This window comes from Seriola dumerili, unplaced genomic scaffold, assembly GCF_002260705.1.
Source record: "Seriola dumerili isolate Sdu_G_001 unplaced genomic scaffold, Sdu_1.0 BDQW01000550.1, whole genome shotgun sequence".
In the NCBI taxonomy this organism is placed as follows: Eukaryota; Metazoa; Chordata; class Actinopteri; order Carangiformes; family Carangidae; genus Seriola; species Seriola dumerili.
The window spans coordinates 1,056,934-1,075,157 of NW_019174805.1; the positions used below are offsets into that span (position 1 = coordinate 1,056,934).

Sequence of the window (18,224 nt, forward strand, 5' to 3'; positions counted from 1 at the left end):
ATAGTAGGTGTATTAATCTATTAACTGACGTCCTCTCTCATGTAGAAATCAGGCGACTCGTGTGTTTATTACGTGTTTTTTCATGGAAATCGCAGCTGAAATGATTTGAAAATTATATGATGGATTTTAGTTAACATGTATGAATTATTAATTCACTCATTTTCTTATTTTAAAAAGGCAAAACTACATTGTAGAAGTTGATTTGTATTTCATTTAAGGCCAATTAGCATCTTGAGATACATGAATAGTATATATGAAATTCTGAGTTTTATTAAGTAATTCATAGGTTCATGTTACTAAATTAAAAAATACAGAATAAGTTTGTTAAGTGCAGAAACGGCGCTCTCTGTATTTTGTATGTCACACGCCCTGAGTCACTGATCAGCTGAGATAAAGAGCAGCACGACCTCACGCAACCTCCTTAATCCTCTGCCCCGCCGCGCCACACCCCACCTGTCCCATCATGCTCTCTGGTTTCCCGTCCAGACTTCCTCCTCAGCCGCCTCCCCCTCCACTGAAATTATAATGTAACCGCTACCTTGGCCTTTTGGTCTTTTGTGTGGAGGGAACCTGACGCAGGTAAGCCTCTTCTCCAGGTGGGATGAAGAGCAAGGAGGCGGGGGGGGTGGAGAGTAGGGGGCGGGGCCACTGAGCCACCTCGTTAGACGGCTCCGCCTCCTTGTCACGAAAAGATGAAGCTTTCACCCTGGAGTGTTTACATTCTACAGATTTTCTATCTATTTCTATTTAAGTGACAATTTGAACGTGTTACTTCTTACGTTTATATTTTACTTTCAACTTGTTTTTGAGACGTTGTTCCACCTGGACAAACCTGTCTGTCTGTCTGTCTGTCTGTCTGTCTGTCACTGATGTTCTTACCTGGCTATGAAAATAATCTCACCTTTTACTCTTTAACTTGAACCTTTGCCCAGTTGCGTCACGGTCAGAATCATGCTTTAAGTAGTTCCTCGTCATTTCTAGATTTTATCAGCTTCGGCCAGTTAATGTTTATCAGGTGAGTTAGCGAGTGGTTCCCCCAACCTTTCCCGCTTCATGGCAGCCACATCGGACCCCGCAACATTACGAGGCTAAATAACGTCTTCCCAGAGCGCTTTTAATTTGAATGATAACGAGCGAACGTTCAGGATTGAATGGATCACTTGTCGATCCACCATCTGTCTCTTGACTCTTTCCTTTTCACTCTTCCTGTTGCTAACCAGAGATGTATTTTGATTCCCAAGTTTCCCCATGAATGAATTTTAGCGCAAAATCGGACTGACGTAAAAAAGATAAATAAAATAAATTAAAAGCAGGTGTTGGATGTGGTCCGGCCAGGGACAACATAAAAGTTCCTATCATTGGCTTTTCACAGTGTTTTTTAAGATCATTTCGATTTAAAACAATAATATAATTATAATATAAGAAGATCTTTTCACTAAAATTGTGTTGTTTTGCAAATGGTTTGTTGGCCCACTTGTTAACACCTTTGTGGCCCACAGGTTGGGAACCACTGCTCCACTGTTTTGATGTTTATAAAGTTGGTGAGCAGACTGAGTGTTTTTTGTGTTTAAAAAAACCAACCCACAGAGTGATGAGTCTGTGCGTCAGTAATTCAGTGTTCGGGCTGCACAATTAATCAAAATATAATTGAAATCTTAATATAAGTGAAATATCCAAATCACAGGAGCCACAATTTGTTACGCCATAAGCGTTGTGGCGCTGCAGAGACGCCGCCGATCTACAAATCATATCCTCCGCACGTAAAGGAACATGTTTGTTTGGTACAACCTCAAACAAAAATCACATCATCATCGAAAGTGAAATAGAAAAAACAATCATTCCAATTGAAATCAAACGTCGCAATATCTGCGAAAATAATCACCATGTGACATCGCGCCGCCCTAGCGCACGTCATTCTCCATCACCGTAGCTACGACGCCGTAGCGATGACGGACAGCGTTTGTGGAGCTGAGCAGTGAGCAGCTCGTCATGTCAGTCTCTAAAACTATAACTCACAACACATCAGCTCAGAGCTGTCAACAGAATCATGCCTGTGATTTTCACCTTTAATTGTCAGACACGTTTTTAATATAATTATGACAAACTATTATGAAGTAAATTTATATCGCCATAATGTAGCTGTTACCACCATTATCATTAATGTATCATAAAGTTTATCATAAATATGAGACAATTAATATGATTTTTTACATTATATATATAGTATTTACATTTTTTCCTATAAATTCTCATTTCTTTAGTTTTACCAAAACAGCATTAGTTTTACTTTATATCTAATGTGTCTAATGTCATTTTTCATTAGAGTTGATATTATCTTTGTAGCTCTCACCTGGTGTACAGGTGTATCTGTAAACATTATAGTTTATATTCTCCTTTGATGGCACCCTTAGAAAAGTACCCATGACCCCATTTGTTCCAGACGCAGTCCTGGATCGAAGATTAATTCAGCATTAATACTTTCTTCGAGTGCAGGATCTGTGGCGTGACGTCACTGACAGTGTTCGGGGTTGGAGAGGTTCAGTGTGTGTTTCTCACACTGACTCACACGTGTTCAGCAGCACCGACGTGTTCACGCCTGTACAGCCAAGATAGCAGTGACGGTGGCAGCCACACATGCTCCTATCAAACATATGCACGCTGGCAAAGCAGGAACACAAACATTGGAAGAGTTATCGTCGTCACTGGCTCTTCACCATCTTTAACAGAAACACAGTCCTGCAGGGCCGCTCCCGGCCTTTCAGGGGCCCAAAGCACCACACAGAATTTAAAAACATGTTAACTAGTTCTTGTCAGGGGATCAACTCTCGCCCCTAGTTGGGCTTTTACATGTACAGTGTAATTAAAATAGTAAATTTTCATTATCATAAAACCAAAATACACCACAGATATGAAAGTAAAGTACTATGTTGAAATGCATTGATTGTGATGTAGAGTATAAAAACAACACAGAACAAACAGACAACAGTATACAAACAGGTTGACCTGCAGTTCCTTCCTCCAGCGCACCAATGAAAGAAAAACCTTAGTCTGTGTGTGACCTTTGTGTTTGAGTCGGATAGAAAAAAAATCACATGAACAGTACCTTTCACATGAACAGTATATCATGTGGAGAATAAGTTCACACACGTAAAAGATGCAGTTTATCGGACAGAAATGCTTTTACACAACATTTTAAATATATTTAACATTTCACTACGTGTCACAAAGTTTCACATGTGTGATACACATTTAAAGTTTTAAATATTCACAAAAAACTTTATAACTTGAGAAAAAAAGAACTTGAAAATATTGGCTGCAAAATGAATAAAGTTGAAAAGATTATTCAAATCATCGATTAATGAACATTTACAGAATCGTTCAGTAAATTATCCAAAAATATCAAACATGTCTTTTTCAACTCTTGGATAAAACACATGCAACATGAGCAACAAATATTTTCTTCTTCTCTGTATTTTAGTATGATTAAAAAGCAGTTGTTTAAATTATAGAAGGACATCATGCTTTTATAGATACACATCTTTGTACACACACAACCTGCACCTGGCAGAAACGAAATTAATCCAGGGCAGGAAACGGGGGCCGGTAGTGGTGCGTAATTACCTGGCATTTCACTGCCCTCCTCCTCCCCCTCCTCCTCCAATGCTAACTGCTCATTATCAACAGCCCCCCCCCCACCCCCCACTTCAATCCTCTCCCCCTCCCTGTCTGTATCTGAGCACTGCTTGATTTTACAGTCAGTATTTTGTTTTGTTTTGTTTTGGTTTTTTTTGGCTGTCAAATGTTGACGAGCAACGAGGCGGCCATTATCCGGGCGGGAAGGGGATTACTGGTGTTTGGCTACAAGTGAAGAAACAGTGAAGGAGACAAAACAGGCCGAGAGCAGAGCGTGACAAGAGCGCTCAGCTGCTTGTATGTTTTTTTTTTTCTTTCTTTCTTTCTTTCTGTCTGTCTTTCTTTCCTCTCGTGTTAAAGTCTTAATCTCGGTGGCTGGAACTGTGCCGGCATCTCGGATCTGTCATGCTGCTTTGTCACCTCGTCAGAGCGAGAGAAAAGAGAGGTAAATGACTGAGACTAAGCCTTAAGGGGATGGAGGGGGGATATTGATGTCTCAAGTGACAGCAGGGGCAGTGATATGTTGCCAGTGACACGCACACGGACACACTCGAATGGTGTTGCACAGATTCTTCTCTCGCTTTGACCCCATCCACTCTCGTACAGATATAGTTTGTTGATACGTTGATCTTAATCTTTTTTTCTTTTTCTTTTTTTTTTCCTCCACCCTCACTTTACTTGTCTACCACTCTACTTACTACTCTTCCTCCGCTTTCAGTCTTTCCACCAGATGTTTGAACCAGGCTGCATGAGAGCTTTAGTGAGGTCCAACACTGATGCCGGGTGATGAGGCCTGGCTCACAGTGGGGTCTTCAGTTCATCTAAAAGTTGTTTGAGGTTGGGGTTGAGGTCAGTCGAGTTCTACAACAGCAAACGGGGAAAACCATTTCCTTATGGATCTGTCTTTGTGCACAGGGGCATTGTTGCAGTGGCCCTGAAAACGCTCAACGCACTGCAACTTAAGAAACTTTCAAATATACAAAACACAAAGAAATTCAGACAATATCTTCATCAGTTTTTACAACACTTGTGCTGCAAATTCTCACAACACAATGGAAGTGTTTCCAGGGGACACAAAAACGTGATGAACCAGGCTGAGATGCACTTTCATAGATGTATTATAATACAAAAAGTGCGTCCCAGCCGGGTTCATCACGTTTTTGTGTCCCTTGGAAACACTTAACGTTGTGTTGGGAATATTTGCAGCGAATTCGTGTGTTTGAGCTCTCAGGGCCACTGTACATTGTCATGTTGAAACAGGAAAGTGACAAACACAAACTATTAATTCAAATTTGGGGGAACTCCATTGTGTAAAATATCATTGTTTGTCTTAGGATTGATATTTCCCTTCAGTGGAACTAAGGGGCATGTGCCAAACCACTGGGACACAATGGAAGTGTTTCCAGGGGACACAAAAAAGGAAGTGATGTACCAGGCTGACACGCACTTTTGCATGGATGTATTATAATACTTGAACTAACAACTGCGTCCCAGCCGGGTTCATCACTTTTTTTGTGTGTCCCTTGGAAACACTAACGTTTTGTTGTGAGTATTTGCAGCGCATTTGTGTATTTGGTGAATTTGAGCTCTCAGGGCCACCGTACATTGTCATGTTGAAACAGGAAAGGGATAAACACAAATTACTAATTCGAATTTGGGGGAACACTATTGTGTAAAGTATCATTGTGTGTTTTAGGATTGATATTGCCCTTCATTGAAACTAAGGGGCATGGGCCAAACCATGAAAAGCAGTCTCACACCAAAGGACAATGACTTTTCAAAGTATAGTAAGAGTTGGATTTCTTTCTTTTAAAGTCAGAGTTATGCATGAACTATATTTTTCCAGGTTCCACAAAAGTGTGTGGAGGTTGCTCGGGTTTTTTTTTGTGCGGCAGTTTCTTTTAAACACCTATGTAGTACGTTTACATTAGTTTCATCTCCATTTGAAAACACACCTCCCGACAGGAGGTGAATCAACCAATCAACTTGCTTCATGTGCAAGTTCACACAAAGGCATTGTCAAGACATGAGAGAAGTGCACGTCGACCTACCTTTAACACCCTCGTCTGCATAGGTCCCCAGAGTTGTTAACGAAGAGGTTAAGACGTACAATTCCAGCATTTATGTCAGAATTTGAACTTCGAGGTCGAGTTCTGTACGTTCCCAAATCTCTCTTTTAGTATGGTGACAAATAAACATTGTGCCCAAGATAGTTAAAAGGAAACAAATACTACTTGAAAATGATTATATGCTTTTAAAATAATTCATTTACAGCTTGGTAGGTTTTTGTATAGATGAACATACTGAAACTGTAATGTTACCTCGTTAAATTCTATTAATTATAAGAATTCTTGTCCCAACACTTTCAACAAACAGCAGTCAGCTTCTCTATGTCATATTGCTAGTGGTAGTTTCCCACTTCTTATTATGCATACCAACATACCAGTACAGTAACTTGCCATGTTGACCCACCAAACACCACAGCAGGTTGCCTGATGCTGGGGTCTCGGCATGATGATTACTGGGTTTCAAAACTGACTCATCAGATGCAGAATGTCACTTGTTTGGTGCGAGAGGAGCTCTAGGAATATTGCAAATAGGCCTATCTCTATACAAAGCTCTAGTTTTGCAACCAAACTCATTGATAGAAGATGGACCCTGTTTTTTTCAGTATTTGTGGGAATAATCACGAGAATGTAGCATTAATTCGACTGCAGGTCGATACAGCAAACCGTTCTGAGTATCTGGTTATCTTGGACGCTCTGGTAAGGTCCTCGCTTGGAAACACGGTGGAGAGAAATCTAGGGGGAGGTGATTACTTAAAACTGATTACCTGATCTACAAAGTGTGGTACTTGGCCTTCTGTGCAAACACCATGTTCAAGCCAGAGGTAGTTCATAGGTGTACCTGGTGCCAGAACATGGTAGGCCAGGGGTGACCAACTTTACATTATCATATCTGTGGACATATGTGAACTGACCACCACTTGGTGAATCAGGTTGTTTGGGAGGTCTGCAGACAAGTGCAGTAAATCCTGGCCCCTTTCCAGGTGTGCATGCACCGTTAGGAACATGACGGTAGAATCAGCCATGTTTAAAACCTGTGTTGCGAAGGCTTGTTTGTTTGGCTTGAGCTGTGGCCAGAAGGGTCATGGAGGCTTGTTGTGGCAGTAACCCAGGAATCCGCTGGTGGACACAAGTGGTGAAGTAGTGCTGAAGGAGGGCGCCCTTCAGTCCTGACTCAGCAGGCAGGTGTACTGAGGAAAGGACTCGAGAACCTTTGCACTCAGGACTTGAAGGAGGACGGAGTTTGGATAAGTCGTGGAGAGGTGAAAGAGCCCAGTGTGTGAGACTACCTGCACTCATCGAACAATAATGATCTTGACAGTGTTGATGAAGGGTCAACGTCGTCCACATCCCCTGGCAGACGTCCTGTCTGGATGGAGAACTTTCTGAAAATGATTGATAAAGGCTCGGCGTGAAGAGAAAACGTCTGACATGTAAACAGTTTTGAAATGTATCTGTGCTTACGTGGGACTGACCTGAAAGTGTCTGCTACAACAGAACATGACAAGTACTGTAACACGTACGTGGTTCATTCTTTCATTCTCATCAAGACGTCGACAATGATCCTCGACCTGCCAGACCCTCTCCTCTCCACTCGCTCTGGAGGATTATGGGGATTCTGACAGGCCTGCCAATCACTAGGCCTGACTCTCCCTCCCTCTCTCTCTCTCTGGATGAACATTACACTCACACAACCCCTCTTTTACCTGCACAGACAAACCCGCACACACACACAACAGATGCCCCTGCAGCCATGTGACCCCACTTTAACCCCTGGTATCTGCAGGTTTTCTCGTCCAGCAGTCTGTCTGAATTACAGCCGAGCGACTCTGACTGATCTCGGTCTGTCACTCGCTGTTAGTGGCCTCGGAAACAGCTGCTGGGATTGTTGTTTTCCACCAGTTGTTTGACTATCAGAGAGGTTACACTACATTGTGTTTGATTTTTCTAGGAATGCAGAAAAAAAAGCTGTAATGCCTCACATTGGAGAAGTTGCAACCACTTGAGTAATTAATTGATTGTCAAAAAGTTTGTCGATGAATTTTCTGTCAGCCAACTAAATGATTATTATCTCAACTCTATATATATTAGGTGTCTGCGTGGGTGGATGCATTTACACGTGGATGTATGTGCCAGCTGCATGGACTGAAATATATGGGCGCTGCCAAATGACAAACTTTACTTCAAGCGTACATCAAGCATTGTGCGAATGCGTAAAGTAGAATTTGAGCTCTGCTTAGAGAACAGTTAGAATTTGTTTATTTGCACCTATGTACCAAAAGTGTTATCTAAAAATTACTTAAAAAAACATGAATTTGTGCGAATCAGGCATCCCTATCACAGGAAGTCAGCGTCGAGAGAGGGAGCTGTCTCTAAACTCCCTGGCTTGTCCACATTTCCACAGCTGCCTCTTTGCTTGTCAAAGATGATGCTGTTTGTGACAGAGGTGACTGTTGTTTTTTTTCCTCCATTAGCATGTGATAGTTTGTTTTGTCTTTGATAAGCAAATAGTCGCAATCCCAAATTTATAACCTGCCTTTTGCCTTTAAGTGAAGCCAAAAGGTCTCTTGGTTTCTTGAGGCTCTATATATCCTTGTTGTACCACAGGGGACTTGACGTGCCATGCTCAGCAGCGCTGGAGCAGAACAACCCCCACCCCCCCACCCCCCACCCCCCTCGGGGCCAACGCTTGCCGGCTCAGAGAAAACGGGTGTGAAAGATGTCAGAGTAATTACAATAAGCATTACAGTTGTAATCTTCCATGACAACAGGGAGTGTGAACGAACAGGGCTTTACCCACTTCTCTTGCCTCTGGCCTCTCCTCGCCAAACAAACCGCTGCATCCTCAGCAGTTAATGTTTCCTGCGGTGTAACAGCTCCAGCAGCTTCTGGAGAAATTAGATTTTTTTTTTTTCTTCTTCTTCTTCTTCTTCTTGTTTTCACCCAGGAAGCAGCAGGTGATGCTGAACGTTTGTTCCCCGTCTTGTTGGAGTGTAAACCAGTGTAACAAAAACACACACGAAAACCTGTACAGAGGCTGGAAGGGATATGTTTTTAATAAATCATTTCCTCATCTTATGGATGCTGTACTACAGCATCTGTACTATTTTTCCCACAATTTTGCAGTTTTCAACCTCCCTCAAATTGCATTTAAAAGTTTTTTTGCAGGGGTTTACAGAGTTTGGCTGGTACTCACCTGCTCTTCTGATTTTTGTAATCTGACATTTTTTATTACATACAGCTACCTCCTAAAATCTCTTCACCAAGCCAAACAACATAAAGATAATTGACATTGAATTCAAGGTCAATTAACGCCACATTTCCAGTTGGCTTTTAAGCCCACATCCAAAAGTATTAGAGCTCATGGACAAGTTGATTCGTCAGTTGATTAAAGCATTAATAAGAACACAGTGTGTATCTAAACACCAGGCATCGTCAGGTTAGAGCTCGTCAGATGTGAGGATTTGCTGCGTTTCTCTATTTTCATATGAATATCTTTCAGTTCTTGACTGTTCGTTGGCGTCTATTTAAAGACGTCACGTTTCACTTTAGAAAACTGTGACAGGCTTTTTATCTGTTTTCTTACATTTCACAGAATAAAAGATTCATCAATAATGAAATTAGTCATTCATTGTTCATTGAAGCCCTATGAATAGATTTGCGTATACTCGTTTTTATACAGAATCAGTTTTCCTAAGAGGAACACCAGCATATGTTGTTTCCTGAGATGCAGCTGCTGCTTCACATCTCTGGCATCATTCTCTTTCAGTTTGATCACTGGGAAACTGGGAGGTAACACAACGTTGTATTGTTAAAACTTCATGTATGTCCACATATCTGAGTTCAGGATCAAAATCAAACTGTATTAAATCTAAAAGGTCCGTAGTGAGGGTCGGAGGTTTTTCTCCATTGTTGCCAACTGTTGAGTTTCTCTGTGTAATCCTGTAAGGTCTTGACATCAGTCTGTCAAGTGCTCTGAGATAATGTATGTTGTGATTTGATGCTATATGAATAAAATGGAAATTGAATTGAATTCAAGGCAACAATGTAGTAAACTGTGAGAACACGTAAGAAAAGCTTCATGAAAATTAAAATTTATTGCAGGTCAGTGGAGTCACAGCGAAACCCTGAAGTCATGATTTGTTCTCTTTAGAATTTCTCTTCAGGAGATCAATACTGTTAGCAAAACTCAATTAACTACTCATACAGACTTTATAAAGTCTCACTGAGCATTTGTTTGACCTCGAAATATTTGTGACAGAACAAATAAAAGTCAAAACTTCAACAGAATCAAAATACTTGGATGTTTTTTTCTGGGTTGTTTCGCAAACAAACTTTCGGACTGAAGGTTTTCTTTTCATAAAGAAACTGCTGATCTGTTTTGAGTTTCCATGGATGGATGGATGGATAGATGGATGGATGGATGGATGGATGGATGGATAGATAACATCTCTGAGCACTTATTCCTCGAAAATCAATTCGATCGGTCCATAAAAGTATCAAAGTTCGATACCCAGCCCTAGTGTTGAGGTGGACGCCAGGACTTCAGCTTTCTGTGCATTGTTGTATGTTCTTCCTGTTGACAGTGTTATTTGAGAATCTGCCCCATCTCACCGTAATGAAAAACCTGAAGCTTTGCTTTTGTTCTGAATGTGTGCAGAGGTCGTCCTGCACAGCCAGCTGGCTTCTACTCTAGTGTGATATTATCTTATGAGCAGCATGGCCGTAGTAACATGCGCACCATGAACACCAGCCATGTTCGCATCTTTAACACCAGGCCAAACAATGATTGCCATCGTTCTCTGTATTCGACCACCACCCTCCAGCTGTCCTCATGCCTGTGTTTGCCCCCCCCCACCCCCCCACCCTCCGCAGAAACCAGGGATGGATCTGGCCGACACCTACATCACCTTCGTACGGCAGAACCAGGACATCCTCCGAGACCGCGTCAACGACGAGCTCTACATCGAGGAGGTGTTTGACGTGAGTGTGCTCATTCTTCTTTATTGCAGCACTTATTTTGGTAGAGAATGTGATTTCCCCTCCCATCAGCTGCCCGTTAGCTCTGCTCCAGTTGATCAGAGCTCATAAAGACATAGCCGTTTGACAAACTGATTCTCCAGGTGTGCTCACAGATGAGTTGCGTCCATGGCCTCATCAGACAAAACTAGGCGGAGAAAGAACTTCTAACTCAGATAAAATGCATCTTCAAAGATGTTTGCTCCTATAAAAGGACGAGTACCTCTCCCTTCTTACTTCTTTGATGATATGTTGCAAGCCTCTTGTAGGATTTCAGGTTTCTGCACACAGCTGTCAGACGTTTCGGATGGCCAGAAACTTTTTACCTGCCTCTTTCCGTTTCATTTTTCAGCGTTCCCCCCGAACACGTCCTCACATCCTCCTCTACCTCTGTTATTTCCTCCTTCTACTGTGGTTCCCCCACGGTCGCCGTCGTCCCCGTCTGATCTAGATTTCTTTCTTATCAAAGCTTTGTCTTCCCTGTAGATCCATAAAGGGAAGGCAAGGTGAAGCTGTGATAAGCAGTGTGGTCCCATATTCATAGTTTGGGTTAAGTTCTCGATCTCTACTGGGTTCAAGTCCCAGTGGCAGTAGCTCCAGTTTGTCATGTGTTTCCCATTAGTACATGTTCACAGGTGGGAAGCTGGTGAGGGATCATGGCCTTCTAGTCAGTGAGGGAATGTGTTACATCCTCCAGGTGAAGCTCATCAGTGGCAGGTGAAAACAAACAGCTGGAGACACAACGACTCTGTGATCTCAGTGACTCTGACCGCGGCTTGTTTGAGTGTTTCCGAAACAACGGTCTCTAGAGTTTTTACTCTATGGAGGAAACACCTTGTTCATGAGAGAGGACAGACTGACTATAGTCACTCAAATAACCACTCTTTAAAGCTGCGGTGAGCAGAAAAGCTTCAGAGTGAACAACACGTCCAGCCTTGAGGTGGATGGACTATAACAGCAGAGGACCAGGTTCAAGTTCACTTCCTGAGGCTTGAGGTCACCAACACAGGACACCTGAAGACATGGTCTGGATTTCTGCTGAGGCAGCATATGGTCGGGTCAGAGTCTAAACCCATGTACCCAACCTGCCTGGTGTAATACCAAGCAATCCTGGTTTTATTGCCACAGCCTAGCTTAGTATTGTTGATGACCATGTGCTTCTCTTAATGGCCACAGTTTACCATCTTCTAATGGCGACTTAAGCTTGAAAAGATTTTTGTGATATTTCAACTTTAGATAGAATTTCCAGTGTTGATCCATAAGAAGATATATTTGTGGTTTTAAGAACCAAAAACCATCTCAGTGTAGTTTTACATCTCCTCTCTCAGGCTTCTCTCTGGAGCTCTAGTTACAACAGGTCTGTGAGCCAATCAGAAGAGAGGAGGCTCTGAGTCTCTCTTCTGATTGGCTGACTGTTTTCTGAGTGATACAATAAAAATTTAGAATATTTCAGGTAAAAACACTCAGAGAAACCAAATCCTGCAAGGTTTGGATGGTGGGTCCAGGTGGGCGGGGCTTGGTGACTGCTTTGTTGTGACATCACAAAGTTCCAGAAGTCCTGACGGCTGGTTTTAAGGCTCAGTTTCTGAATACAGGCTGTGTGCATTTCTCTGTGGACTGAGGCTTTGATACTTTCACAGTATTAATATAGAAGCTAGACCTGATCTATAATCACACTACACATAGACAGAGACCTGCAGACTGGATGAGACCTTTAATGTGTCAAACTGGCAAATATGACATTACAGTTTTACTGTATCTGATCTTTTCATAAGATATACAGTAAATGTTTGTATGGAAGTGCAGTCAGCTAATAAAAATCTTTACAAATTGAGCTCGCAGTCAGATGTTACAGATGTTAGATACTGTTAGTGTGAAGTTCGATTCTCCAGTTTCAGAGCAGCAGCAGGTCGCGTCGAGGCTGAAAACACCGACTGCTTCTGTTGACCTGTTTATCACTTAGGAAACACCGAGAGCTGTCGGCTCGCTCTGCAGGAGCTGAAACACAACGTTTACATCCATCCATCCATCCCCGTCCCACGCTGTCCGTTTTCTCCACCGACCACCCCCCTCCAGGATTCAGATCTAAAAGAATATTTTAGTGCCAAGTTGTCAAACACGCCTCAGCTCACCGGCGTGAGTCAATGCAGCGGACATGGCAGCTCAGACCTTCGTACACATTAGCAGCACGAAGCAGAGCGATGGATTCTGCCGCCCGTCGCCTCCTCTGAGGGTTTGGGGTGCTGTGGCTGCGGCTCGAGCTGCACTGTTCTGATTCATGTGTGTGTGTGTGTGTGTGTGTGTGTGTGTGTGGGGAGGGGAGAGGAGGGGGGGTTGAGGAGAATGAGTCTAATGGAGCTCAGAAGCACCCAGTCATGCGCCGAGGGGGAGGTGACGATGGGGCCTCAAAGTGTCTCCGCTCAGCCCTTCAACTTACCACACACACACACACACACACACACACACACACACACACACAAACAAGCAGTTTGTGTGTAACAAAGAAAAAGTAAACCCTGTGTTCATGCAGCAGCGTCAGGCCTCCTGCCAGCAGCATTATGGGTATGCAATTGTCTTGTTTACGAGCGTCTGTTTAAGTCAAAGTCAAATTTATTTACGGCGTCTTTTCTTTAAACTGAAGGTTCGTTGACACTGATGGATTTAAAGAGGAAGAAAGAGGCTGTTACAGCGAAGTGATACACAAAGACACACAAACACGACGCGCAGCTGTGAACATGCTCATGATTTTCTGCTCACACGTGCCTGTCTGTCTTATTTGTGCACAAGTGCTCACCAGGGAACGTCTTTGTGTGGAAGAGAAGTGTAATACATGCCCACACACACACACACACACACACATACACACACACCTCCATCCTCTTCACATTAGGAGCTAAATCACCTTGATGAAGCATCTTAACGAGGATGAAACAAGAAACAAGAACTCATTTAATCCCAGGTTCGGCCTTCAAGATGAAATGCTTGAGATTAGGACATTGTTCAGTGTCAGCATCTCGAAACAAGACAGAAATAAAACTTGTCGATGATTTCTGCATCAGAATCAAGAAAATGTTGTGAAGGAAACATAAACGAGGAGCTCAACGACTAAAGCTGAGGACTTAAGAACAACATTAATTCTTTTATTCGTTTTAGCTATAATTGTATTTTTTGCATGTGTCATTACATAACTACCTCTTTGTTTTATTTACATTCAGGACATTTCTAGAAATGAAAATCAGCATCTTGAAACGTGACATTATAAAACAGATGCTGAAGAATCAAGAAAATACAAATAATCTCATTTTACTGGCAATATTTATGATAATAAGATTATTAGACTCAATCCTACCATTTAAATAAGACTTTAAGAATTAATAGTTCAATTACTTATTTATGATAAATATTATTTTATAATTTTAACAAAATTACGAACTTTCAAAATCAAGAGTTTTTGTCAAATGTTTAAATGACATCATTACTGTGACACCATCAGGGAATACCCCCACCCGTCCAGTCCATTCATCATATAGATATTCTTTCTTATAGGACTAATGCAGACCCACAATGCTGTGCAGACCACCCGCCACCTCTCCACCCTCCTCCCCCCGACATATTCCCTCCATCTGTTTTCACTCTTGTCCTCTAATTGGCTCAATTAAGGAGCGCCTTCGTACCCAATTTCCACGACAGTTAACGCAGCTCGCGAGGGAACTGTCAGGCAGCTGATTAGTCGCTTCGAGGAAAGTCCGCCTCCCAGAGACTAAAATAAATGTTTCGCTCAGTGTGTGGAGAGAAAGAGAGGGGAGGGGTAGAAAGAAGGAAATCGGGAGAAATCACAGGAGCAGCAAATATCATCCAGTAATTTCAACATCCTCGAGCATCTGTTAACTCGGAGGGTGAGGCGAGCTGATTAACAGGCGACTCAAATCCAAGCATGAAAATATTTAGTGCGGAGAATGAAAGGAGGAGAAAATGATGAAGGAAGGAGGAAGGGCGAGAAACACGGGACAATATCACAGCTGGTTTGACCAAAACTGTCCTCACACCTCAACTTTCTCAAACCCAGTAGAATAAAACTGAACATCAAATTTAATCATACACTAAGACTACACTTGATTTAAATGTGTTGATGTATATTTCTTATGTTTCTTTCTTGCATTATTATTGTCTTATAATATCAGCAGCCCAGTCTCTTAGAAGTTGCATTGGTTTTCCCAGTTAAATTGCAGTGGTAACAAACGGATGGAGCTGGATTATGTTCGGAGGGAACCAGCACCAGAGTCAGCAGGTGGTGGATGAGGTGGATGATGGTCCCTCAGCCGAACCAAGTCTAAACTTAACTGTAACATTTTACTGATTCATTCAGTATCAACGTACTTGTGACTTGCCAAATACATAAATTTAACATTTCTTCATTACGTTAATAGAAAATGCAATCTGGTCCCAATGACATTTCCTGCAAACAGGGTTGATGTTAGATTAAAGAAATTCTACACAAGGTGACAAAAGGAAAAACAAATAGACACAAATCTGCTTCAAGTGGCGCGAGCTGAATTGAAAATGTTTTAGATTTCGGGAAAAGATTAGCGCTCATCTAAAAGACTCATGTCCGCTCTTCATTAATGTGCAGAGACGAGAAGAAAAAGGAGAGATCGGTCACTCTTAAGCTAAAACACAAACAGGCGAAGCCACTCTCTCCGTCGGTGCGTATGTCGCGAGCTAGCTTTAGCTGCAGGCGACAAATCAATGAGAACCAAAGAAACAGTCCAGCGCTTGAAGTTGTATGAATATAAGTGAAACAGCTCAGTCAATGGCGACGCACGCCCGTGGTGTCAGGACTCACCGCTGTCCTGTTTCCCAAAAGGCAACAGTTTTGTCGGTTGTGAGCAACACGAGCATTTAAAACAGCAAATGACACCATTGCGTGTCACTTGCATCGTCTTCCACAAAATAATTGGAAGATTTAAAAGAGGAATCATAAGACTTCCGCTAACAAAATGCTGTCTGTCCTCGACTTGTAAACTACAGTTACTACATGAAGTTTGTTTACGTTGTGGCTCCGCCCCCCTTTTTGGCTCAGCTGTCAATCAAACACCGACCCACCAGCTTAGAGGCTAAAGGAGCATTTCAGATTTCTGATGTCCAGTCACTTTTTATTCGTTTCTCTCAGTATTAAAACTATATGAATATACTTTTAATCCCAACGTCTGTGTTAAAACCTGTTAAAATTGTATTAATATCAACATATTAATATCAACAACCAAAAGTAACAGCATGAGAAAGATAAAACTTCAGCTGGGAGTTTCTGTCACCGATTAGCTGGATTGCTGATACAGTGCCTGGTTCAACACCCAGCCAACTTTGGTAAATACACTTTCACATCATAAATTGTTGGACGTTAGATTCTGTTTCAAAATCATTTACACTGAATTTTTGACCGTGTGCTGATTTTTCAGTTCATAGAGTAAAAACATTCTGTGTTTATTCACTTTGCACGGCAGAGAAATGGAATCAGGACAGATTAAACTTGAACTCTGTCCTGTAAGTTAACGTACGTTTCTTTTCAGTTGACATTTAACTACTTTGAGGGAAAAAACTGCTTCATTACTTTGATGTAATTACATGGAGACAGTCAGACTTCTCTCTCACAATAGATGGAACCAAATATTTGCGTGACCCCAGAATGATCACGGACGTGTTTTGACTTTTGTCAAGTGCAAAGAAATAACCTTTGGACTGTTTTTCTCTCTTAAATTGGAAGGTAATTACAGTCCTTGTCAGTGTGAAATTAAGTCTGTCCGCGGCTGTTAAAGCAGATCTGAATATTACGGGTCATTACTGTGTCAGAGCAATGTGCCCGAGCATTCTTGTTTGACTGGTGACTCAATAAAAACCATCTGATGTGTGCATTTTACCATCGGCATGCTGAATGCTGATGTAAATAAGGAGCACTTTTCAGGTGGGAAAAGGTGCGTTTGATTTCTCTGCAGCTCTGGCCTGGTGAAGGAAGAGCGTTTAATGAAAATTAGATTGAACCTGATTTTTTTTTTTTTTTCTCCTTTGAAGTTCAAAGTGGAGCCATGGACTCCCCATCGCCTCCCCATCGCAACCCCCCCCACCCCACCCCGACGCGCAGCATTCAGAAGTTTTCCAGTAAATTGGTGTCTTTGAATAAGTAAATGTGTTATCCTCTTTGAGGTGAGCCGTTCTGATGGCACGCATCCTTTGACCTTGTGTTGTTGTGTTGACGACATGACTGAAGCGAGACGTTTCAGCAGCTGTCGGCGAGCAAACGGCAAACATTTCAAATGTTTACGTAAATAATGTTTTTTATATATGTTCTTTTTAAGGATATGGTATCACAGCACCAAGTTTAAAGACGGAGCATTCAATCGCCCTCATTTTATCCTTTTTTTTTTTTTTTGCTTCACTTTAAAGAGTTACGTTCGCTAACACCTGACATTAGTGGCAGATTTGGGTTTAATTTGTCTCACTGTGAAACTCAAATATAAACTACTCAACAGTTATTTGTGTATGTCTTAAATGGTAGATTCCAATCAGCTACGACAGGTGAGTGAGTGTGTTATGCTGCAGTTCCTCTCGTGTCCACTAGATGTCGCCTCAAGAAAACTGGCTATTGAAATGAAGAGGAAAATCATCTCTCCACAAATACAAAGTCAGAAAGGTTTTTGAGAGTTTTTGGTTCTCAGTAGTTAATTTCACACCCAATGTGAGGTTTACCAACAATTTGAGTATTATTACACCTTTATACCTTAGAGGAACACATGATTTATTACAACCTGGGTTTTATTTTCATGGTTTCTGTTGGATATTATTGTTCTCACCAAATTAAATGCTTTGAGACGTTTGTTACCATGGTGATATCCTTAAAAAGGAGTCAAGTGGGTCAAGAAAAACAAGCCGTCACATGATCAGATGGGTTGGAAACTCTTGATGATCTAAACCACTTTATCCTAAGGTCAGTCTGGAAGTGACAGATCCCGAAATCTTGGTGACAATCCATCGTTGCACAGGAAAACTGAGAGACCGTATATATTTTAAGAAAGCAGGAAGTGCGTCAGTAAACTGATGAATGTTCACCTGTGATCTTTTTGCTTCTTACAGCAATGGTATACCGGCTCCATGAAGGCGCTGTGTGTTTGGTTGACTGACAGACTGGACCTGCAGCTCCACATGTACCAGCTGAAAACACTCATCAAGATTGTCAAGGTAAACAAACATAAAACCAATATCAGAGAGCAAAGAAATGTTAATGTCCAGATGCCATTTCCATGCATCACTTTACCTCCCAGATCCAAAGCCTCCTTTTCTTTGCTGTTTGAAAAGAGCGGCAGTGGGTAAAAAAAACTAAAAACATAAGTTGTGGATTATTTGTGTAAAAACAGAACTGATGTTGAAGGAAAAATAAAATACAAATCAAACCACGCTGAAGTGTCCTTGAAAGCAGCAGCATTGGTGTGAATAGGCAGCGAGAGGAGAAAGAGA

General features: G+C 41.8%; 1 protein-coding gene across 1 annotated transcript in view; it reads left to right on the plus strand.

Moving 5' to 3' along the window:
* cadps2 (calcium dependent secretion activator 2) overlaps window positions 1-18,224 on the plus strand; it is a 208,828-nt gene that overhangs the window by 190,007 nt on the left and 597 nt on the right. Inside the window, 2 exon segments of the mRNA XM_022764550.1 lie at window positions 10,575-10,682; window positions 17,844-17,948. Coding sequence (XP_022620271.1) covers window positions 10,575-10,682; window positions 17,844-17,948 — 213 coding nt within the window.